At 36.8% G+C, this 25,851-nt stretch overlaps 1 protein-coding gene across 3 annotated transcripts in view; it reads left to right on the top strand.

Moving 5' to 3' along the window:
• NEK11 (NIMA related kinase 11) overlaps positions 1-25,851 on the top strand; it is a 250,945-nt gene that overhangs the window by 63,436 nt on the left and 161,658 nt on the right. For all 3 annotated transcript variants that reach the window (XM_076005375.1, XM_076005377.1, XM_012766914.3), the window contains 3 exons: positions 1,359-1,477; positions 16,447-16,511; positions 17,468-17,594. In XM_076005375.1, the coding sequence (XP_075861490.1) occupies positions 1,359-1,477; positions 16,447-16,511; positions 17,468-17,594 (311 nt within the window). The remainder of the gene's footprint in view (positions 1-1,358; positions 1,478-16,446; positions 16,512-17,467; positions 17,595-25,851) is intronic.

Genomic DNA, 25,851 nt, shown 5'->3' with positions numbered 1-25,851 from the left:
GTTTTCCACTTATGCTCCCTGTGAACCTGGCAAATACCTCTTCTACTCTCTATGGGGCCTGTGTTTTGCATCCCTCAAAGATTTAACCCATCCTTTTCTTCAGAGGAACACTTCTCAAATTGTCTCTAATTTTTCAGTGTTTTACAGTAAGGGGGATCAGGTTATAAGGATTCTCTAAGAGAATTTTAACATTTAGTATTTTCCTTTCTGTGATAATTGAACTAAGTCAGAAAGGGTATTATATCAGGCACTGCCAGGCAATTTTAGATGTTTGTCATTTATGATCATGGTTAGTTTTTGGCCTTAATAATATATATTATTATTTTACTTATCGCCAGTGAGGGGTAGGACAGAGACTGACTAAATGTTTACATGATATACTTGGAATCTCTCATAGATAAATAGTGCTGTATTTCTGAGAAACAGAGAAAAGGAGAATTCAGTTATCCCAAGATCCTTGGTAGCCTGGGCACGCCAAACTCAAAAGAATCTATACTATAGCAGAGCAGGTAGTACCATATGTGCAATGTAAACACAAATTTAGTTTCACCAAATATCACTTTATATTAAATTAATATCACTGATTTGAATTTTATTGGTTTACATTTTAACTTATATACATGTTAGGTTTTTATAATTATCTAACACTCTAAGTGGGAGGAAAGTTATTCCTAGTTTTATGTGGGTAAATATTTAGGTAATATAATAAAAATAATTTAGGTTGGAGGTGTGCATGATCACTTTTCTCCTTTATAAGGGTATTGTTCTTGAGTGATGTCAAAGATAAAAATAGCTGAACATGAGTTAAAGCTATGAAACAAATTTTATTGTGTAACTACTGACATTAGGGGAAAGAGCTGAGCTCCATTCTGATTTGTGCAGAGGTGCCTGGGTGTTCAGGGAGAATGAGGGAGTAGGGAGAGGGAATAGCAGGGCCTGAGCAGAGTCAGGGAAGTTAAAAATGACAAAAATCAAGAAGTAGGAGTTAGTCCATGTGAAACCCATGAGGGTTCTCTAACTGGTGCTTATCAAAATTAGACTCCTACCCTTCCCTAGAGGCTGGGAGACAGGAGCCCTCTCTTCAGGGGCACATTCTTTTGACAGTCCTGAGTTTTCTTAGGCAGGCACTTTAAGGGGGCTAGGGTCATCTTAGGGATGTGGCCTTGAGTTATTAGAAACTATATTAGTGTTTGTTCAAGTCTTTAGAGGTCAAGGTTAAGGCCTAGTTGAGAAGAGAATGTCAGTGTGTCTTCATTTTCTTCTGATATACAGTGATTACTATGTATTAACTGTTATTAAGATAGCTTGATTTTAAAGTCTTAACTGAAAAAAATATGAAAGATGTTATTTTGTTTTAGGGCCGAGATCTGGACTGTAAAATTCAGGAATACAAAGAAGCTGGAAAAATCTTTCCAGAAAATCAAATAATAGAATGGTTTATCCAGCTGCTGCTGGGAGTTGACTACATGCATGAAAGGTACGTTCATTTGCTACTGGGGACAGGATATATTTTCAACAGTCATGTCTGAACTTGAAAAGTGAATTTTTAAATTTTTTGATAAAATTGAAGGGGAAACAAGTCTAAAAAGTAAATGACTATAGCTAAACATTTATAATATGTTTTTCCTCGAGGAAACTTTTGAATGATTATATCCAGAGGATTTACTTGCATGGCTTTTTTGTTGTTGTTGTTCTAGAAATCAAGTTGGCTTTGACAGAAACTTATATTAAACACATATTTTTTTTATATCTGATCATCCTCTGTATATTATGAGAAGTTCTCAGATACTTTTAGCAAGCTATGAATTTATTGGCTCTTATAGCAGGCTTGAGTTATAAATACCTTAATATACTACAGATGAAATGCATGGTCACCTTGGGATGTGCCTAGTGTACATTCAGCTGGGTTTGCATCCCAAATGAGCTAAATAATTGAGGCAGAAGATATTCTTTGGTCTCAGATAAGTATTCAGACAAAAAGTCAGTTTTGACATGAAATATCTGATAAAGAAGGTCAAATATGTTTTATGAGTTTTTTGTTATCTATGATTTGCATTTACAATTTCTGCCTCAAAAACTGTATTTTAAAACTTTTTATGAGTTTTCCATAGGCCAAAAGTAAGAGGTTCTAGTTGTTAAATGTTCTATAGACCCTAGAAATGATATGAACACGTTGGAAAAGATTAACACACATAGACTAATAAAGTAGATACTTTGAGGTGGCTATGGTAGCTTTCACCTTGGGAATGGGCATGACACATAGTAACATTCTTCTGGAACAAAAGTGGTAATTTATAGGGCACACCAAGATCTGGCTATCCATGAATTTAGATTTCCTAAATGTGCTATTTGTAGTTTCTGATATAGCATAAAAAGTAATCGGATTATTCTGTAATTCTCCATGTATCTTCTGAAACACATGCTCGATGAGCTAGATAGCTTCTGATTTATTGACAACTCATAACAATCTGCTGAATGATGTCAAACTATCCTGAGACAATGATAAAAAATATCAAAAAATCTTTTAATAAGCTACCCAAAGCTGTTAAATATAAGACTTCTGTGTACATACAGTTGCATTAATATTTCTTTTATTTTCTTTACTACTTGGTATATTGTTAGGTTTTACATGAGAAAAACAACTCAGAAAACAATATGTATAAAGATGAGAGCCATGATGTTCTATGTGCAAAATATAAAACGCAAAATCTGGTTGATTTAAGAATGCAAATATTTTTGATACATTTGAGATTGCTTAGTAGTAGTTAAAATAATTGAGTTTAAAATAAACCTCCAAGAAGAGGAGTATAATTTTTTTAAATCCTTCACTATTCAAAGAAAGTCATTAAATGGGACTATCTGGATATTTGTGGATGTGAAATACCATCTTTTGTGATTCATATAACAAATGATGTTGCCTCTCATTCATTATGTTATTATAACTAATTATTGTAAAGTTTTTATGTATGGAGAAATTTCACTTTTATTAATATATTTCAGTTCATTCACTCATTAAATAGTGATAAATTAAAAATAAGTACCAACCTCAAAGAGTTGTTAGTAAACTAGCAGAGATAAAACATGTACTCACATAACTATAAGCTGTGTAGTGTGGTGTATGTACAGGAATTGGTGTCTCAACTACATACTAGATTCATGACGTTGGGCAAGTTGATTAACCTCTCTGAGCTTTTGTTCCCTCATCTATAAAATAGGAATAATAATGGGACTCTCTCTGCTTACTTTATAGGGCTATAGAAAATATGCATTGAGATATTATACATTTAAAAAGTTTGCAAACTGTTAAGCACTATGTAATGTTGTTGTTTGTGGTTATAATTCAATGTAGAAATGAGAGCACAGCCACCAGGTAGGGAAAAAAATTTCTGACAATTATAAATATTGGCAAGAATGTGGATCAACTGGAATTCCCTTATATTTGTTCATAGGATGTACATTGGTATAAACACTTTGGAGAAATGTCTGGTAGTACTTCCTAAACTAAACATACAAATACCTGTGACCCAATAATTCTATTCCTGAGGGTAGAAATGAATGAGTGCTGATGCCCAAAAAAATATGTACAAAAATGTCCACTGAGTCTTATTTGTAATAGCCCAAACACTAAAAATTGTTCATCTGTAGTGAATTGTGGTATAGTTATACAATGGACTTTAAAAATTACTACTCTGTAATTTAAAAAGAATATACAGTTGATATGCATGACCTAGGTGAATCTCAGAGATATGATACAGGGTGAAAGAAGCCAGAGGTAAGAGTGTATACCATGTAGCTCCATTTAAATGAAGTACAAAAACAGACAACACTAATCTTTGGTGAATCAGAATAGAGATTACTCTTAGAAAGGGGTTTTGACTGGAAGAGGCACAAGGAAACCTTCTGGGATCATGGGAATGGTCTATATCTTAATCTAGTGGAGGATTATAAGGGTGATAATGTATGTAAAATGTATCAATTTTAACATTTATGCATTTTAATGTAAGTTATACTCTAATTTAAAACAATGATTAGAGTGCCAAGAAAAGTGCTATAGCAGAACAGAAGAGGGATAGTGTTTCCATTTGGGTGAATCAATGAAGGCTTCCTCCTGGAAGAAGTGGTATTTGACCCAAGGTAAGTTTTGAATATGGTGAAAGATGGGTCAGAGCTTTCCAGGTTTAGGGAACAGAGTGAGCAAAGGCACAGAGGTAGGAAAACACGGAACTTTTAGAGTGAATGATGGGTGCTACAGTTTAAAAGGCTCTTGGGGTACATGAATAAAGTTGTCAGCAGAGGTAGGTTAAGATCAAGAGGGCTTTATTTTGTAGCATAGACATTAGATGCCACAGGAGCCTTTTGAATAAAACTAAATAATATGACCAGAGATTGCTTTGGGAAAATTAGATGATAAAGTATACAGAGGAAAAAAGGGAACTTGGGTTATCAGTCAAGAACCTTTTATAATAATATCCATGCATGAGACCTGAACCAAGGTGGCAGCAGTGGGCAGAATGTGGAAGGATGAGAATGAACTTGATAAGTTGAAATGACTGAACTTGAAATTAAGTGGATATGTGAGATATGATAGAAAGTCAAAGATGAACCTGAGGTTTTGTGCATGGGTCAGTGAGAAGTTGAAAAGACAGGTTTGAAACAATCACATGGAATTTAATTCTGAATGTGCTGCTGGGTAGAATATGGAGAGAGAATGAGAAAGAGAATGAGGGAAAGGGGGGAGAGACAGAGACAGAGGGAGAGAGAGATTGAGAGAAGGAAGTCAGACGTGAGGCCCTAGATCTTGGGAAAACATCAGGTCTTATTTTGGGGTTCCTCCAATATCAGAACCCTGTAACAAAGAATGGGATACAAGAAGCTTATTTAGGGAGATGATCTTAGGAATCAGAAGCCAATAAGTGGGAAGAGTGAGACCGAGAAGTGAGGAAAGCCATCCATACAGGATGTATTATTGAGCTGGTGGTTGCTTTGAGTAGAGGGATGGTTCTCTTCTAAGTATGCTGTAGGTTTGGGACCCTCTTCCTGCATTCTTTCAGGGCTTTTTGAAAAAAATTCTTGCCTTTATATAACTATTGTTTTTTTAGCACTATTATGAATGTCCTCTTGAAAGATTTCTTATGTATCTGGGAATTAGGGGTGTGGAAGGGGAGAAAAATGTCTTTATTTGATCCACTCTCCAGTAGTTTTTAAATGGAACAATGATGTAAGTTATTTCTGATCATAAATATGTAATCTACAATTCATTTCTGTTAGTTTTTAATATTTAATTTAATATTTAATAAATGTGAATACTTGGGAACAAGAATATAGTCTACCACAATTTTCACTTAGCTTTAAATTTGTTCAAACTATAGCCAGTAAAAATAGGTCTATCTACAAACCATTATTCCAGCTTTCCCCTTGTATGGCTTATAGAAATATATTAAAGTGTATTTTGAAAATTACATAGATTGCTTACATATGAGATAAGAAGATTACCTTGGAAACAATACATGTGAAGAGGCTAGGTTTGGCTCCTCTGTTGCAAATACCTTGCAAAACATTTTAGTGCAAGTGATGGTTTATTTTACAGGTCAATCCGAGTGGGCAATGGGGTGCCCAGATTAACCATTGTTTCTGGGTGAGTCTGTGAAGATGTTTCCAGATGAGGTTAGCATTTGAATCAGTGAACTCAGTAAAGTAGATTGCCCTCCCCAGTATGGGTGAGCGTCTTCCAGTTCCTTAATAGCTTGAATAGAACAAGGCAGGGGAAGGAGGAATTTGCTCCCTTTTTCCTGTCTTACAGCTTTAGCTGGGATGTCTCATCTCATCTACTCCCGCCCTCTCACACTGGAATTTACACCACTGGTTCCCCTGGTTCTCAGGTTTCAGACTAGTACTGAAATTCGCCACCAGTTCTCCTGGACCTCTAGCTTACAGACAGCAGACTGTGGGACTTCTCAGCCTCCATACTAGTATGAGCCAATTCTTTATAATAAATCATTTACCAGTTCTGTTTCTCTGGAGAACACTGACTAATACAGTGCAGCAGCAGAAGAGATAAATAAGACCTTGGAAAACATAAGGAGAATAAAGTTACAGAAGAAATGATTTTGCTCACTCCTTTAGAGCTTTCCTGTACTTATTTTAATTTGGTTTATTTAAACACTTGAAATATTCTAAATCTATAACATATGGTTTGAACACATAAATAATGATGCTAAAAGCTGAGAATATTCACAGTTCACTAAAAGTTATCTTGAGAATGTTGCACTAAAACTCATTCCTGTTGAGTTCAATTAGCCTCAATTTCTTCAGATAAAGTATAGAATAGCCTTTCTACAGAAAGCCCATCTTCTGGTGGTCTTGAGGCCTTGCTGATTTTGGTGCTTTCACAGTGGAAGGGGGAGTAGGGCTGGGCCGCTTACCCCAAGATGGCTTCTTCATCACCTAGCAACCCACACATTGCCCAGGCAGCATGGTTCAAGTATCGTGGAAGAGTGGCTAAAATATTCGCTGAGAGGTGGCATAAAGAACTCATTTTTAATGTAGTGAGGCTTTCAGGGAAGGGACATACTTGAGAATCCGGGTCAATAAATATGATTAAGGAAAGAAGTATCCTACCTCAGGTTTGAAGATAGAAAATCAGAGAGAACTTGTAGTGTCTGGTGTTTGTTACTGGAGTCTCCTGCTTTCTCCTGGCTCCCGCTTCCTGAGGATGTCCTGAGATCACTTTTTCAAGGCACCCACACCTCCATGGCAGGTGTAAACATGCTCCTGATGTGTTGGCAATGGTCAATAATTTGAGGAGGCTTGACCCTGCTCCTGACTTACAACACAGAGGACTGATGGTGGTAGTGAGGGTCTGCGATGCAGATGAGGAGAGTCTGGCAGGTGCCTTGGAGTCCAGAATGTGGGCCACATGGCAGAGATCAGCAACAAGGGTCTGCCTGGGTCACATGTCAAAAAGGAGCCATTGGCTGTGCTAGCACCTTTCGCAAGAAAAGTTTGCAATCTTCCCTGAGAACCTGCCAGATGAAGGGCAGACCTACAGGGAAGGTTTCAGAAACTATTCAGATAGAGGATTAAGGGGAGGTGAAGTCCTACCTGTGGCTGGAGCAGTGGAATAGCTGCTCTCTGTATCTCCACAGGCTGTTCTTCACTCTAGCATGGGCCCCAGAGCCTGGGAGAAAGTCCTGTTGGGGAGACAGAGATAGAGGTTTTAGCACAAATTTGACAACAAACTGTCACTATATCTTAACCAGGTCACTTGGGTGTCATGAAGCATAGAAATGAGAGGGGCCCATTAATAGTACATATATACGGTAAGTTTATGGTATGGTAAGATAATACATGGAAAACTACATTTTTCAAAGAAAGGCTTTATATAAGCCACCTGTATTGCCTGTTGTTGTTTCTTGGGTTTGATTTTTATATACTTTGAAGGAATGGATCTTAGCCAAGTATATGACAAGACTTTTATACTGGAGTTATTTTTACTTACTATAACCACAAAGTTAATAAATTATACTTTTTAAAAGAATATTTACCAAATAGCTTGATATGTGGTCTGTTGCATCGCCTTTATTGTTCCATTCCTGCAGTGCTAGCTAATTACTTCTCCTAACTGCTTTCTAACTTACTGTGTGCCTTATTCTTAAAATACCTAGTGCTGATTTACTTATTTATGTATTTGCATATATGAGGGCTATCAATGTATTATTGTTTGTAACTCATCTTCTACTTGTCTAGTCTCCATGTCTTCGGGCAAATTTCTTTGGAATATTTTACTTACTCTAAAGTTATAGCAGCTAGTCTTCCAGTATGCTCCCTAGCTCACTATTCCAAATCCTAAACCCTTAGACTCTCTGACTCCCTGGAATCAATAGCTGTAGAAATTGCCCATCAACTTAAGATACTTTTAATTGCAAGCAACAGAAGCAGCTTAAACAATAAAGAAAATTCACTATTTTGCTTAACAAGAGGTCTCCAATGAGGATGTTTCTAGAGTTGGTTAACTTGGTAACTCAACAGTATCCTCTAGGATTTCAGTTCCTTCTGGCTCTTTATTCTACCATTCTCAGTGTGTTTGGCTTGTCCTCTTGTGGCTGCCAGAATGGCTGCAATACTACCACATATCACACCTTCATACAACAGTAACCAGACACTAGAAAAGGTTAAAGGGACATATGGCACATGTCACCTTCTCTTTTTGGTCTTTTATAAGAATAGGAAAACATTTCCTGCAAGCTTCTGTCTCACTTCCGTTATGTCTCCATGGTATTAGAAAAATTTCACAAAACTTGGAAAAGGCAAAAGAGATTACTATCATTACAGTGTTGGACTTAATTTTTTATTATCCGTGCTATTTTATCACTCTGTAGAGGCAGAAGTAAACTTGAATATTTTTGTTCATTCAAAGATACAAATAATCCCTGTCCAGTGGAACAGATAACCCCAGTGATTATGGTTTATGGCCTTACTGTGCATTAACCAGTTTTGTATCCATATCAGCAGTTATATCTCCCTTCCACATTCACTACTTACACCCCCCCACTGCCTTTACCTACCAGGTCTGAGAAGTGCAGAACCTCCCCAGAGGCTCAGGAGGTTCTGGTGGCAAGGGAAAAGAGGAGGAAAACAATCACTGGGTAGATCCAACAGTTCCTGCCCTTCAAGAGAACCTCAAGAGTGGGCATAGAGGAAGCCAAATTTCATTCAACTTTCTGTTAATAAATGTGGTTGTTCTCTTTTCAAACCATTAAGTAGACAGCAGCATACTCATGCCCAGCCCAGCTCTAGGTATTGTGGGAATATAGTAAGACAGTAGAGAATAGTGATTAAATGCAAAGTCAAACAGACCTAGGTGGAAATAGTGGTTTATAGAGTCATACAAGCCTAAATTATTATTTATAGGCTGTACAACCTTGGGCAAGTTATTTGGCTTTCTGAGCCTTGATTTCCTCATCTCCAGATTGGGCATAAAAATACCCAAAAATAGTAGCATAGTGCTTAGGAGTATAGCACCCGGGGTTATTTAACCCAAGATGAAGTGGCCCAGACTTGTGTTGTCTAGTTTTATTCTTCCCTTTTCTCTCCACTCCTAGAAGCATGCATCTTCTTCTCTAATTCATTAAAGCCTATAAGAGGACACAGATGATTTGAATTAGAGGAAACTCGCACTATTATACCCAATTCCTCACTTTATATGCAATTCTGATTCTGTAGGCTCATGAGTATCTGCCTGTTTGTCTTCTATGAAGTAAAGAATATGAACTCTCTGAGTGGCTTTTCTTTAAATATGTTCCTTGGTCAGAAGGTTTTCCTTGGTTTTCAGCTTTGCTTTGGATGGTTGGGGTTTGACCACTGTGCAAAGGTAACATTATACTTGTTTTATCGTTAATTGTAATGGTAAAAAAATTATTTTTATAACTAATATTTCTGGATTTAACTAATAGTATTATTAATTTTGTGGACATGTAATTTAGAGTGATCATACGTTGGGAGAGATGTTCCTTATGGCTGGGTGAATATCTTTATTGGTAACCATTTATAATTATAAATAATTCTTTAATAAAGTGACAATGGCTAGGTTCCCTTTCTGCCATCTCTTATACTTGTTTATGTACTTTTAAAAATTGCTCCAACCTGATTGTAAGCACTATGGAATACATGGCCCTGTCTTATGAATCTTTATCTCTCTCAGAGTATGTAGTATAGCACATAGCTTATATTTGGCACTCAATAATTTTTTTTTATTAATGAATGAGTCCTACTAGATATTATTCATCTTTGTGCCAAGGATAGTGTTTTAAAAATTAACATACATTTATTGAGCATTTATTGTGAATAAAGAACCATGTGGAAAGGAAAAGATGCTACAAACCTGGCTTGAGCATTTGCTAAAGCTCCTGGAAGCATTGGCAGGGTCAGATCTTGAAGACTCTGGATAGAATTGTAGACTCTACTCCAGGAGCAGTGCAGAGCCATTGAAGGGTTTTAAGTTGAGGATTAAAGGACAGATTTTCATTTTATAAATGTACATCCCCATTCATGGCCTAAGTCTCAGGAATACTGCTCCTAGACAGGTTCTCTGTTTAGGCTGAGGATTAGATACACCATAGTAATTGATGTCTAATATAATCATGAGTCATTAACAATATTCTTAGTTTGTATCATCAGGAAATTGTATAGTCCATTTTTGAAAGATGTCAATCAAAAATATTTTGAAAAGATCAGGCACATGTAAACTAATAGATTCAATCAAGTTCAACCTACCAATTTTTATTTTTTTCTGCACTGTGTCAAAAACCTACCAATTTTAATAAATGTCTATAATTACTAAAGGGGATAATATAGGCAAGTCAGATATGGACCTTGTAGAGTTTATAATTTAGCAAGAGTGATTGGTCAGCTGTAAAATATGGTGTCAAAAGAAGAACAGAAGGGCACAGATGTGGGAGAGCATGTCTAACTTGTTGATAGTATTGGAAATGGTAGTTAGGAGTTAGATTATAGGGGTACTTTCCTAAACTTAGGTCTCTAGAAAACTGAGGGGATAAGGATTGAAGTGCCTGATATCTTCCTTGGGAGGTATAGATAGACCCAGGGTGGTAAGAATGAGGACAAACTGAAGTGAGGCAAAGCAAAGTGGTGTGTTTTTGTACTAGCTATCACTTAAAGAATTGTAGAGAGACAATAGTGGCTTGCTTGGCAGGGATATTTGCATGACTTACAGGCATGTGGGCTGCATGCCTTAGAAAAGGAAAGAAGGGAAATTTATCTGCTTGCCTTCTTTTTGCCTCTTGTTTCTCAGTAGTTTACCCCAAAGGAGTTGAATTCCTTGTACTTTCAGGTTGCTTGATCTAGTCCCTTACATTGCCACTTGGAATACTAGATTCTGTATCCTGCAGTGTGACGTTTCATCCTAGTACATATGTGGCGGGAGCCAGAGGGCCTGACATTCCTAGGCAAGTGACTGACTGGCCTCAAATACCACAGGTGGTCAGCGTCTTTGGAAGGAAGGAGACAGTCAAGGAACTATGAGGGGGTATATGAGGTTTGTATTCAATACAGTCCTAAAGGATAGACCCGATTCTGAAAGGTAAGGATGATAAAGGAAGGCATTTTAATGTGAGCAGTGACATAGGGGAAGAAATATGTGTGATGTGTTTAAGATAAAGCAAGTGCCACAGTTGGCTACAATAGAGGTGTGACAATTTCTTGGCTCAGATTTTCTAGGCTTGTAATTATTCTTGGACTTTTTTCTTTTTAAAAGGCATATGAAATATATAACTAAATGTTTATTCCTTCATTTTTTCCATATGGATAAATTAACCAGTTGGAAAAAGTCCTTTGTCAGGCCATTTCTTAGAGATGTATAAATAGGTGGAAGAGGAAGCTGGAAATGGAGGACTCCAAATGCCAGCTTGTCTTTGACTTTGCCAGCAGTGGGAATCAAGGAGAGTGGAGTATGGGAAAGAGGGAGAAGGATGATGTGGTTTAAATCACTCTCAGTAGTTCAGGTCTTGTTTCTCCTGAGATAATCTGCATAGCTCAAGTGTTCTTTTGTTCACTGTTCATCATATATCTATGCTAGATATCCTCACACAGATTATCCTTTCTGACATATTGGTGGTAACGATAACAATAGCAATATGAACAATAACAACAACCACAACAATGGCTCATCCCCTTGATTCATTCATATCTCTGCTCTAATGTCCCTTTCTCCAAGACCTTCCTCAACCACCCGATCTAAAATAGCCTCTTCTTACCCTGGTTAGTCTCTAGCCACTTACTGACTCCATTGGTTTATAGCATTGTTAACTGATATAATGTTTTTTGTGCTTCAGTTGAAATATTTTTCATTAACCATTATTCCAGTTTCTTTTTTTTTTTTTTTTTTTTTTTGCCCTTTTTTTCTTAGAGACAAAATCTCACTCTGTCTCACCCAGGCTGCTGGAGTACAGTGGTTTGATCATAGCTCATTATAAACTTGACTCCTGGGCTCAAGTAATCCTCTCACCTCAGCCTCCCCAGTAGCTAGGACAACAGGTATCTACCACTACACCTGGTTAATTAAAAAATTTTTTTGTAGAGATGGTATCTCACTTGCTATATGCCCAGGGTGGTCTTGAACTCCTGGCCTCAAGCCATCCTCCCACCTCAGCCTCCCAGATTGCTGGGATTACAGGTGTGAGCCAGTACACCTGAAGATTTTGGATAATATAATCTTTCTCTGGAGAGAATTTAATTTTTTCTCTGTCTGGCAGTTACAGTAAGGGCAGATCACCTTGATCCAATCAGAGATGGAGATAGTTTACTTTTAGGTTTCAGACTTTTGGAGGATTGGTCTATTTACAGTTTTCCTTTATTTCTATGAAGTCCTTCAGGGTTTTCAGCTGAAGACTTTAGTATTTTTTTTTTTTTTTTTACCAAGACTCTTCCTCTTTTGTTGACCCTGAAATCCAAATTAAGTGAATCTACTAAAAACTCTGAGTGATTTTTTAAAATACACTTTATTTTTTAGAGCAGTTTTGGGTTCACAGCAAAATTGAGTGGAAGGTACAGAGATTTCCCATATACCCTCTGCCCCTACATATTCATCACCTTCTTCATTATCAACATTGCCCACCAGAGTGGTATACATTTGTTACAACTGATGAATCTACATTGACATATCATTATCATTCAAAGTTCATAGGGTACATTAGGGTTCACTGTTGGTACTATACATTCTATGAGTTTGTACATATATATAATGACATGCATCCATCATTATAGTATCATACAGAGTAGTTTCATGGCCCTAAAAATCCTTTATGTCCTCCCATTTGTCCTTTCCTTCCCCTAACCTCTGGCAACCACTAATTTTTTTTTTACCATCTCCATAGTTTTGCCTTTTCCAGAATAGTTAGAATCATACAATTATGTAGACTTCTCAGACTGACTTCTTTCACTTAGTATTAATAGTATGCATGTAAGTTTCCTATGTGTCTTTTCATGGTTTGATAGCTCATTTTTTAGCACCGAATATTCTGTTGTTTGAATGTACTCCCAGTTTTATTTAGCCATTCACCTACTGAGGGACACCTTGTTGCTTCCAAGCTTGGGCAATTATGAATAAAGCTGCTATAAACATTAATATGCAGATTTTGGTGTGGACATAGTTTTTAACTTCTTTGAATAAATAACAAGGAGTATGATTGCTGGATCATATGGTAAGAATATGTATAGTTTTGTAAAAAAAAAAAAAGAAAAAATACCAAACTGTCTTCCAAAGTGGCTGAACCATTTTGCCTTCCCATCAGCAATGAATGAGAGTTCCTGTTGTTTCGCATCCTTGCCAACATTTAGTGTTGTAAGTGTTCTGGATTTTGGCTATTCTGATAGGTGTGTAATTGTATCTCATTGTTGTTTAAATTTGCATTTCTCTGAGGACATGTGTTGTGCAGCGTCTTTTCATGTGCTGATTTTCCATCTGTGTATCTTCTTTGGTGAGGTGTCTATTAAGATCTTTGGCCCATTTTCTAATCAGGTTGTTTGTTTTCTTATTGTTGATATTTAAGAGTTTTTTGTATATTTTGGATATCAGATATGTCTTTTGAAAATATTTTCTCCCAGTCTGTGACTTGTCTTTTTACTCTCTTGACAGTATCTTTTACAGAGCTTTAATTTTCTATTTTTAATTTATTCTAGCTTATCAAATTTTTCTTTTATGGATTATACCTTTGGTGTTATATCTGAAAAGTCATCACCAAACTCAAAGTCATTTGACTTTCTCTCATGTTATTTTCTAGCAGTTGGGGTATTTCCCTTCCCCCCAGGTCAGTTAGGCTCTGAAAAAACAAACAAACAAAAAACCCAGTACTGGGCAGAAAATGCCTACATTCTCAGTTACTTGGGAGGCTGAGATAGGATGATTGCTTGAGCCCAGGAGTTTGAGACCAGCCTGGGCAACATAGTGAAACTCTGTGTCTAAAAAGAAAAAAAATAAATAAAACCCAGCAGATTAGGCTCTGGTTAAATAGTTTCTCCTGAAGGCACACCTTGTTAAGAAGAACAGAGTGCTCCTGGCACATTTCAAAATGGTTCCTTTTCTCCTTCCCCTGCCAGAAGCACAAGGAGATTTTCCCTCTGACATGCACTGTGAGAACCTGGTAGAACTTCGGGAGGTAATACTCACAGAAGTGTGGGAGCCCTCTGATGTCTGGGTATCCCTGGCGTTTTTAACTTTAGACTTGTTTGTACTCAGCCTCCAACAATTTGTCAGTTATAGTTCACATTTCCCTACCCAAGCACTGGTTGCTGTGGAGGTTTCAGCTCTGGTAAGTTGTGATTCTCTGTGTTCTCCTCCCTGTCTCTCTGGTTTCCGTGGCAGTGGTTTGCCCTGCATCCCAATTTTTCTTACAGATCTAAAAGAGTTGTTGATTTTTTTTCAGTTTGTTCAGCTTTTTACTTGTTATTAGGATGGAGTGGCCACTTCTAAGCTTCTTAGCTGCTGGGCCAGGTCTGCTTAGTTTTTTAGCCTCTTAGCAGCTGCTTTCCCCTATTGTCTTGCCCCTGAACAGTTTAGGATTTAGCAAATGCCTCAAGGGTAAAATTCATGTAGAATGTCAACCTCACTTTTTTGTTGTTCTCTTTTCTCTGGAAAATTTGTCCCTCAAGTCCTGGCTGTTTTCCTAGCCCTGAATTACTATGTTTGTCTTCCAATCCCAGTAAAACTACCCCAAGGTAGTTTAGGCTAATGCCAAATGTCCTGATAGGAAAATACAATAAGAAATGTTTGATTCACCTCAGTGCATTCCCTTCTCTACAGGGTCTGGCCCCTCAGGTGTTGATGGCCTTAGTGTTCCCTAGCTGACCTCTTATATCTTGAAGAACTGTGTTTATAAAACAAATTTTATCCAGGTTTTACATTGCTCACATTATACAGTGTTTTCTATACAACTGTGTAAGGCAGAAGATTTAATGTGATATAAAATTGCTCAATCGTAGTTGGGGGCTGAGGTCTTAATCTTGAATTTTTAATTTTAATAATCACATTTCTCCTCTAGAAGTTCTATTTGGTTGTTTCTCAAATCAGAATTATCTTTCTTGGTGCTTCTATTTCATGTTTACTGTTACTTTTTAAAAATGATTTTAATCATTTAAAACATACTTATTTTTTAGTTTGTGTCTTATTTGATTATCCGAAATTCTCAGGGGTCTAATTGTATGTTATTTTCTGACTCTTAGTTTCTGTTTGCTTCTGCCAGATGCCCCAAGAGGGTATTAGCAGCTGAGAACCAAATTTTATGTTAATTTCTTGGCTCGAGATTTCTGAGCTATTGCATATTTGAATGTCAAATGTGAGTGAGTAGAGATATACGGTTGTAAAATCTGAAGGGAGGTTTTTTTTTCCACTCAGATTTCAGACCCATACAAGATAAGCTTTCTTGTCATTTTGTTTACTTGTGAGTGAAGGTTTTCTAGGTCATCCTTTCACTTAAAATGTGGACCACATGTAGGATTCTAACTTTATAGGTGTATATTAGCTACAACTCTACATAATTAGATGGGCTCAAGGCTTTGGCTCTTGTTTCAGAGTGGCCATTAGGATCAGCCCATAGGTTACTAAAACCAACACAATCCCCTAGAGAGGCAACATAATCAAAGATATATTTCTGAAAAGCAATCTACTTAAAATTGGTAAGATTTAAAAAAATATGTATTCCAAAAACACAGGAAAGTATATTCTAGATGTTATCATATCAAATCAGCTGAGAAATCAGTACTTTTTGTATAATCTCCAGGGAATTTGTCTCATTTTCTTGTGAGCTCATCTGTGCATATGTAAAGATATTTGTATACTTTGTTCATCATTTTAATGTTTTCTTAAGGCAATGATTTTCAAGTTTTTAGCTCTCCAGAATTACAGAAATAAAAGTCTTAACTGACATAATTTACATTGCTGGGTTGTAGTAGGACTTAATAAATGTTAACTATGAATATTATTAAATATCATCATTTTTATTTTTAGAAATATACAAAACCTGAGCATTTGGGTAATAATGGATTATAAAGTATTATGGTAACTGGTCTATCATCAGATGGTGTGGTGACCAGATATAGTACTGTGTAATCATGCTATTAATACAATAAAATATGGCCTATCTCTTCCTGATCACTTTCTTCTAAAAAAAAAAAAATATGGCCTATCAAAATAGTTAAAAGCATATAACTTTTCTCCCAACTGCATGTTTCCCTTCCTTTAAAACTCTTATTTTAAAACTTCTGTTTCCTTAGGGAAACTAGAAAATGTTGTGGCTTTGTAGATTTTAAACATTGAAAGATATATCTGGAAGTATATGTGTAAATCACTTCACATACAACATATATATTATTTACATCTGGCTTTAAAAATTTTACATTTTCCATGAAGTTGTATATTCTTTTTTTTCATTTTAGGAGGATACTTCATCGAGACTTGAAATCAAAGAATATATTTCTGAAAAGCAATCTACTTAAAATTGGTAAGATTTTTAAAAATATGTGTTCCAAAAACACAGGAAAGTATATTCTAGATGTTATCATATCAAATTGAAGTACATGGAAGTGTTAGAATAATCATTGGTTTATTTAAACTTCTCAAATTTTTGTTCTCACCTGGATTGGCCCACCAAAACCCTGTTATTTTATTTCTGATTATCTGATATAAATTGAGGTGTAAAACACTACGTGCTTGGTAGATTTAACAAATATACTTTGAGTTCTCTGCTTCAAGCCAGGTACTTTGCAAGTCATTAGACTTGTTTTACTGGTTTGATTAATTACTGCAGGTTTCTACTTATTTTTTCACAAGCGATAAGTGGTTATCATAGATATTTGAAATGTTGATATAATGCTTTACTAACCTTTAGTTATTCAAAACTGTACCAGTTACTAGGTTGTCGAATCATCATGTAGAATGTTCTTAGGGAAGGAAGTAATAAAACCATTTCTAATTTAGAAAAGAAGAGAAAAGCGGATGGATTCAAATTTTTGTACTCATGTTCTTGAATAGTCTCAGGTCTTTTCTTAAAAATTTTTCCTTTATTGTAAATGAAGAACAAACTCTAACCCCACTCCACCCCAATAAAATTGCACATCATCATATTCAACTTGTCCAGAATCATTCTGTTTGCTATTACTCAGACTTGAAATAACTTTTTATATAAAGTAGTCTAGCTTTCCATAATTCCATAAAGAATTTTAGCTTACATAATTCACTTTCCTGGCTCAAAGGTGTCTTTCTTCTAAAAGGCTTATGTTTTTAAAGCTGTTTACCAGCATTGTGTAATTTAAGATATTAATATATTTTCTAGCCCTTTAAAATGGTATGAACAATTGTATAATAAAATCATGACATTAGGCACTCATTCAGTTGTTAACTTCCAGGGCTGACTTTTGTTGTTTTAAAGTATTTATAAAAATCAATTATTATTTCAAGGGGATTTTGGAGTTTCTCGACTGCTAATGGGATCCTGCGACCTGGCCACAACTTTAACTGGAACTCCCCATTACATGAGTCCTGAGGCTCTGAAACACCAAGGATATGACACAAAGTCGGACATCTGGTGAGTAGCTAGTTCAGATGACTTCTTCATCTGCTGCCCTAAGAGAGTGATGCATTTTGTTTTTAAGCTCATTTACTTACTATATCCACTTACTTTATCCCTTTAACATGAATCATTCCTTGACCAGAACAAAAGAAAGTCTTTTCCACTTGGAACTTGATATATTTCATTAAACTGGCTTCAAAAATTCTCTTTATTCATTTATTAATTGGTTGATTTGGAGTTTTACTGCTGAACCACAAGGGAAAGTTCTTAACATACCATGAGCATGAAATTTTGATACAGTTCTGCTAACCTATTAAATAAAGTATTTATAACCTTAAATATTGTGCTTTAAGGTTAACTTCCATCTCTGTGGGGAATGTACAGCTTTTCTGTATTTTTTCTTCTTGTTACTTTTAAGAATTTTAATAAAGATATTGGCTTTAAGGATAAACTAAATTTAAAAATTTCTGGTTTTTCAGTGATAGATGCATCTGAGATTTCTCAGTTTCTCTGAGCTCTTTTATCAGGGAAATTTCTCTTTCCTTGTCATGAAACAAGTTTAAATCTTACTGTAAAGTCATGTGGAAAATTGTGTTCATTATGTTATATTGTATGCAATAGATCCTATTTGAGGAATATTGTTTCCTTTGAAGAGGAATCTTATGTAATTTTCAGCATGTTAAAGATTGAAAGAACAATCTAGCTGAGAGCTTGTTAATTAAGTAAATAATTATTGTATGCAAATTAGCCTAAGTAGTTCTGAGTTTTCAAAGATGAGCAATGTAAAAGATGTCCCACTTCATTCTTCTAAAGAAGAGAAAGTAGAAAATTACACTTTCTCTGGTTAGGGAAAAAGTGAAGCACAGCAGGGGATATGGCTTGGGATTTTCATAAGGGTCATTATTTCTGTTCTTGTTCCTATGCCTTCCAAGTGGGAAAACGCTGTCAAGGTTAGGTCCCACTATGGCAGTTCCCTATAAATCCTGTCCCTTCAATTCAGTCTTGTGATTATTCATTTCTAGGTTCTTCACTGGGTTTTTTCATTGTTACCTTACTTCTGCTTTGGAGGTGTTTTCCAATTCACCTATAATCTTCCCTCATCCTTACTCCCAACCCCCTTTGTATCCCCCACCCACCAAAAAGAAAAAGAAAAAAACTCCTACCAAACAGAAACAAAACATCATAAAGGTATGTTCAGAGGAATGAGTTCCTTTAAATTTTGCTTTATTGAATATCTATTATTTGCCCAAGAAAATGCACTATTCCTTAGGGTGTAAAAGCAAAAGTGATAAGATTCCTACCCCTAAGGAGAAATCTTGCTTCTTTTGGAGTTCCTTTCTCCATTTTGCAAAAATCAATGTTGGGCTTCAGGTTGAATTTCAATTACATACTTATATCTCTCTTCAAACTTAATTTTTTGAATTATTATTATAGACATTTAAAAATAGATTCAAATACATAATATCTTCATGATTTAAGTAAGATTACATGATTTCTAATGAAGATGTTACAACATGTCATTTGACTTGAGTAAGTTAACTTATGAAACCCATCATTTAAGTTTTTGTAATTATATGTAATAATAAACCTGCTCCTTTTGACAGGCATCTATATCTGCTTGCTGAATAAAGTGGATATCTCCTAGAAAACTGAGGCAACAGAACTCACAGAGAGAAGAGTAAAGCATAGAGTATTTGTCTCAGTTGTGTCAGTGTTACTTCTTTTTTAAAAATTGCTCTTAGTATGCATGAAGAATTATAGGTATATCAGACTGTATTGCTATCATGTTTTGGGGTTATAAAAATATCTGACTCAGGAAAAGCTTAAAACAGCCCAAACATCCCAAATATACAATGGCAGGCAGATTTAAATGTATTTTTCTGAGCATTTAGGTCAGTTCTCCTTGCAGAGATTATTAACTTTTAGCAAGTACAAGCTGAGGATCCCTCATCATCCTGACCCCAAATAACTACCTTATTATGAATTTAGTCATTACCTTGGCTGTATCTGAATAGAAACAGGCTTATCTGGTAATGAAATTTCTATTGCCAAATCTAAAGTGGAAAGAATAACAGAGAACTATTAATTATAGTGACAGATACATAAGTGTGATGAGTAATCTTTGGAAGACACTCTTAGAAAAATTAGATTGAATGAGGTTGAGAACCCATCTCTGAATCTCAGTGTGTAGCATCCTTTTATTGTAGAATATGTTTTGTAGAATTGAAAACACTTGTGAGTAATTGGCAGGTGCTTTAGCACTAATAGTTAGTTGTACATATTATATTTGTAATGTTTAAAGAAGAATTGAGTTAACACTAATTATATTTTCATCTGTTAATATTTGCCTCCCATATGTAAAATTATCTTCCTTCTGCAATTTGTTAAACCTTTCTGGCTTCATTTATTTATAGAATTCAAGTACAAGAAGTCCTTCTTTTAAAAATGGATCAGATTTCAAAAGTTTATAAACAGTTAATTGGAAAATTAGGATAATTAGGTTTACTGAGGGCATGGCTTTGAATACAGCTGATCTGTATAAGCAATTACTGAATACATTTTTCCTCATAGGACAGTTGGGTTCCTAGGCCAGCTCTTTAATTTAATTTATACTATGAATAGTTAGAATATATTATTTTGGTAGGAAAAACAAGTAAAAGACAATACTATTGGCATAATGGTCCTGTAATTACATAGAAAAGAAACAATATTTCATTGTTTGTTTTATTTATCTTGTTTTGAGAAGTCAACCAGATGGCTCTTTGGTATTTAGGTAGAGGGAATGGTAGTGGGAATGGTGGGGGCATCAGAGTGTACTGTGAAGCTCCCGGGATTTTGCCCAGAGACCCCGTATGGAGATTGGCTGGGTAGGGGACACTGAAGGAGTCTAGTTCATGTCCCAAAATGGAGTCATGCTTTAGTAATCTTGGGCAGAAGTGTCAGACAAGGCTTAATTATGGGTAGAAGAGAGTTTATGGGTTACAGAGAGTAACTAGCCTAACCTGCAAGGACCAGGAAAGTGTCCTCATAGGAGAGCATTTCCAGGGTGAACAGGGAAAGGTGGTAGGGAGGGGAACAGCCTATTCTCTGGGGAAACTTGCAGGCCAACTTTGGCAGTAGTTCCTGTAATGAAAATGGAGCCTGCTAATAGCTGGCAGCCAACAGTCCCATCAGCTGCCTTTTGGTAAAGGAAACTGTGGAGCAAGAGAACCTATTTCTCTCACCTGTCCATGGCCTGGGCAGTTCTCGTGTGAGCTCAGAAACAAGCTGTTGCACAGGGAGGGCTTTCCAAGGGAAAAAGCTCCGATTTTAGTGTTTTTACCCAACAAAAACTGAGATAGGAAAATATATCAGTCAGATGCAATAGATTTGAGCATTAATATTTTTTCCATGACCAGCATGAAATGATTGACTCAAACTCTGCAAATTGGCCTAATGAATTTTAAAAGGGTTTGTGACATAGCTAATAAATCCTTGTTAAATTGGTATTGATTATTATGAAAATAAACACAATAGCACTGACCGAGCACAGTGGCTCATGCCTGTAATCCTAGCACTCTGGGAGGCCAAGGCAGGCGATTTGCTCAAGGTCAGGAGTTCGAAACCAGCCTGAGCAAGAGGGAGACCCCATCTCTACTATAAATAGAGAGAAATTAATTGGCTAACTAATATATATGTAGAAAAATTAGTCGGGCATGGTGGTGCATGCCTGTAGTCCTAGCTACTCGGGAGGCTGAGGTAGAGGATTGCTTGAGCCCAGGGGTTTGAGGTTGCTGTGAGCTAGGCTGACGCGACAGCACTCACTCTAGCCTGGGCAACAAAGTGAGACTCTGTCTCAAAAAAAAAACAACAAAAAAAAAACAATAGCACCAACAAAACCAGGGCTAACTACCCTCTATACAGTGTGTGCTCTCTGATTAATTGATAGTTAATGTGTTAAATGTGTTATGTAAGTCTATTACAAAATAATAATTATACTATATGCAATCTTATAACCTGATTTTTTTCTACTTAGCAAAATGGAACATTGCTCTGCATCAATATACCATTTAAATGTTTGCATAGAATTCTATACTTGTACACAATAATTTATTCAACCAAAGTCTTACTGTTTTCTTTGAAAATCATCTCTTTGTCTTTCCACATTTTTAATATGAGGAATCTGGGTGTGAATTTGCATTTGTCCTACTTGGAGGTGATTGAGCTTCTTGGATGTGTAAATAGATGTATTTCATCAAATTTATGGAGTTTTCAACCATTATTTTTTTGGATACTTTTTTCTTTCTGTCTTTCCTTCTAGTACTCTCATTATTTCCTGTATGAATCTATACTCATTGGTGTGAGGAATTAAAATTCTTTCTGTATGTCTCAGGGTCCAATCAGCCTAACAGCCTTACTCCCTTTTTGGTAGCTGCTGCTTGCAAATGCTGCAATGATGTGCAAGTCTGCTGAGGCCCAAACTTCAAAATGAATTTGTCCACTGTGGCAGCCTCTTGTTTGCTTTAACAGACCCTGGTATTTAAAGGTGTGCAGCAGGAGCTTGGTGGTGTCCTCTGTAGTGAGCTTCTGCTGCTTCTAGAACAGCTCCCAGTACTCCTGCTGCTCACCCAGGTCCAGCATGGCCATTGGGAATGTCAGGGTTGCTGGAATTGGCGGAGGTAGCAGAGGCAATGCCAGCCCTAGCAGAGGCTCCCTGGGACCTGCCTCCTGGGTCTTTGGCAATGAGTATGGCTGCCTTGCCACTGCCTAGCCCCTACCCCTGGTCAGACTTATGGAGTGTCATGCCCAGCTGGTGCCAAGGGGCCTGGGTGGCAGCCAAAGGGGGCCCGGGCTGGACTGTTTCTGCCCACTTGGCTTGGTGGTGGCGGCACTCCTGTGTCAGTTAAAAAGTCCACTGATTGAGTCCCCAACTGTCAATTGCACCTGGGGCTCCTGTGGTGATATTTGGATTGGACCCACTACTGAGGCATGGAGCCCCAGGCCTTCTCATTCGTCACCTGAGTCCTGGACTTGAAAAACCACTTGCTCTCCTGGGAGTTTCTTGTTACCTTTGCAATTTTGGGCAGTGTTTTCACAAAAAGCACACTGATTATACTTCAACCTAGGGTGACCTTTCCTTTTGACTGTCCTGAAAGGACCCTTGGTTGGCACAGCTAACAGAACACACATAGGTTTCAGTTTCTGTTCTTCCCTATCATTATATACTTTAAAGGTGATACCAACAAGCTGTGAGGGATTCATGCCCATTGCTACTTCCACACACTGCAGCTTCCTCCTTATATCTGAAGCACTCTGTTCTATAAAAGTCATATTAACTATGTACAAATTTTCAGGGACCTCTGAATCTGCATCTGTATGTTTCCAACATGGCTGATCAATGCATTCCAGAAATTCAGAGGGATCTTTATTGGCTTTCTGTTGCAATTCTTGGACCTTGTTTAAACTTCTGTCTAGGCACTCCCCTCCAGAGGCCTGCCAGAATACACTTTTGGAAATGATTTATTCTCACACCATCTGTATCCACATTAGGATCCCAATTTGTGTAAGCCCAATAATAAACTGCAGCCATCCTTGTGAATTAAAGCCCCCTGTCTGATATTGCTATAATGAAAATTGCCCTCCCCCGGCTATGGGAGGACTCTGGCCAAATTGAGTTTGCTACTGGTGTTAAAGGAGAGACCATTCCCACTCCTGAGTTATAACCTAGTGGGCATGGGATGAAACATTGGTTCCAGTTGTGTCCTCCCTGGTCCCTCTCATGGTGCTAAGATGGTGGTGTCAGTGGTGGGCAGCAGTAGTTGCCCCAGGCCTGCTTCTGTGGGGGGCCACTTTTTGGCCCAGCTGCAGGGCTCCAGCAAGGGTGGGGGCTGCAGTGGGTGGGGCAGCAGGACCCCAGCAGCATGAGCTTGAGTGCAGTTGAACCAGCTCCCCACCTGCTGATTATTGTTGTTTTAAGACACGAAGTTTTGGGATGATTTGTTATGCACAGTGTTGGTGATTGGAATAGGGCTTTATCAGGAGGACAGCAAGCAGGAATTGAGAAGCAGCCTCTAGTCTGTCCCTCCATTATGGAGGTATTTATTTTCTTTATTTAAAAAGGCCTAATAAATGGCTTCAGATAAGTTCTTTATGCACTCTATTTGTTGGTCCATTTGATGGATAGAATCCAAGGATCTGGACCTTAGTTAAGAGAACCTCTGGACCAGCAACCTTTCCAGGTGCCTTAAAAATCTCCCTTCACCTCTGCTGACTTCACTTCCTTCCCCCCAACCCATATCCCAACCTCAGTCCTAGCCCTGGACCATCATGTGACTCCAGTATCCTCCATCTATCATTCACATAATTCAGTGGTTTGCTGGAGCCAGCTATTCACATCTCTTCTCAACTGTGTTCAGTAACATCCCATTGCTAATTTGAAATCAGCCATGGTAATTACACCATGGACATTGATAAATGCTACAAATGGAGCTTCTCGTCCCACTCCAGAAAGTCAGTTTACCAAGATATCTAATACCTTAAGTCTTACTCCCTCTAGCCCCTGGGTTGGTGTCTGCAGAAACAGACATGAAAACATATAAATTCTGGTTTCTGTCCTCAAAGGACTGGCAGACATATAAATAAATTGCTGCATGCTGTGACAGTGCAGTACAAAGCTCTGATGTGTAAAGAAGGGAGTGATTGACTGCTGGGGTGCAGAGCGTCAGCTACAGTCTTAGAGGAGGGTGATGCCTGCTTGGGATGGCGAAGGATGAAGAAGAGTTTGTCAAAATGCATTTCAGTAAAAGGACCCAGTGTCAATGTCCAAAGGTGGGGGTTGCTTACTGGAAGAAGAAGGAGCAGACTGTAGAGGAAAAAAAAAATACACTGGGAATCTAAAAATAGTTGCAAATGACTTGGGCCTTCTTTAAGTCCTGAAAGACCCTGAGGACTTTGTATGTAAGGACATGAAAGCGTGAAAAAGCTTGCTATCTTCTGATTAGCTGGAAGACAAAGTGTGTATGTATCAAGAAGGGGAGTGGTGATAAATTTGACTAAAAAAGTAGACCGGGTCAGATGGTGAGTAACCCATGTAAACCACTAAGGAGCTTGAACTCTGTCTTCTGGTGGAAGAGAAACTGCTGAAGGCTGTTAAGTAGGGGGATGGTATATTAGTCAGCTTTGCTGCAATAACAAAGAACTCCAAAAAACTCTCATTTCTTAATTTCTTATTTCTTCTTCACATTACATTAGGACCATGGGTTAACTGAGTCTCTACTCCAGGTTGCAGTCCTGCTCTACTCCAAGGTTTTCCCAGTTCTTATATTTAAGATTTGTTTTATGAGCAAAATGTACCTTTTTATCTAGTCTGATAATTTAGTATTTTTAATTGGAGTATTGTCCATTTACATTTAATATAATTATATTTGTATTTTTATTTACCATCTTATTTTTTGCTTTCTATATATTCCACTTGTCTTATGTTCCTTTTATTCTTATTTCTTGCTTTCTTTTGGCTTAAATTTTTGTAATTTGATTTTTTTGCCTCTAGTAACTTGTTGTACAGTTGTCAGTTATATATTATTTTACTATTCTTGTGATAATCCTAGCAATTATAATATCCATCCTTGACTATATTACAGACTAGTAAAAATTAATTACATTTACCACTTTGCTGGTAAACCTTGAAATATTTTCCCTCTATTTCCTCCTTATGTCTTTTGCATGTTTTGTCATGAATTTTTATTCTATATAATTTTTAAGCTGCACAAGATATTATTAATATTATTTTGTAGAGTTAATATTCATTTATACATATTCACAAAATTACTGTTTTTGGTGTTCTTTATTTCTTCTTGTACTTGTTTCTGCCTGAGGTCATTATTTTTTCTGTTGTAAAAATTCCTTTTTAGGATTTTTTAAATGCTTTCCTACTGATAATACATTCTCTGTTTTCATGTGGCTAAAAACATCTTATTTTATCTTTATTTGAAGGAAATTTTTATCTAGGCATAGAAATCTAAGTAAATGCTACTATACCAGATACCATTTAATAGTCCTACTATTATTGGTATTAATGGTATTAAATACTATTTAATAGTCTGTATACACCCAATAACATTGTGTGTGTATATGTATATAAATTTATTGAGCTTCAGATAATTTTTTTCATTTGTAATGTTTATATTGATTTAGTGTTCTAGTTGATATCATGCAATTTTTCCTAACATCTCTCTTCTTCCTAGCATTCTTTAATGTAAATAGTTTAGGATTTGGAAAGATAAATGATTTAATT

This window comes from Microcebus murinus, chromosome 1, assembly GCF_040939455.1.
Source record: "Microcebus murinus isolate Inina chromosome 1, M.murinus_Inina_mat1.0, whole genome shotgun sequence".
Lineage (NCBI taxonomy): Eukaryota > Metazoa > Chordata > Mammalia > Primates > Cheirogaleidae > Microcebus > Microcebus murinus.
This window is presented reverse-complemented; position numbering and strand designations above follow the sequence as displayed.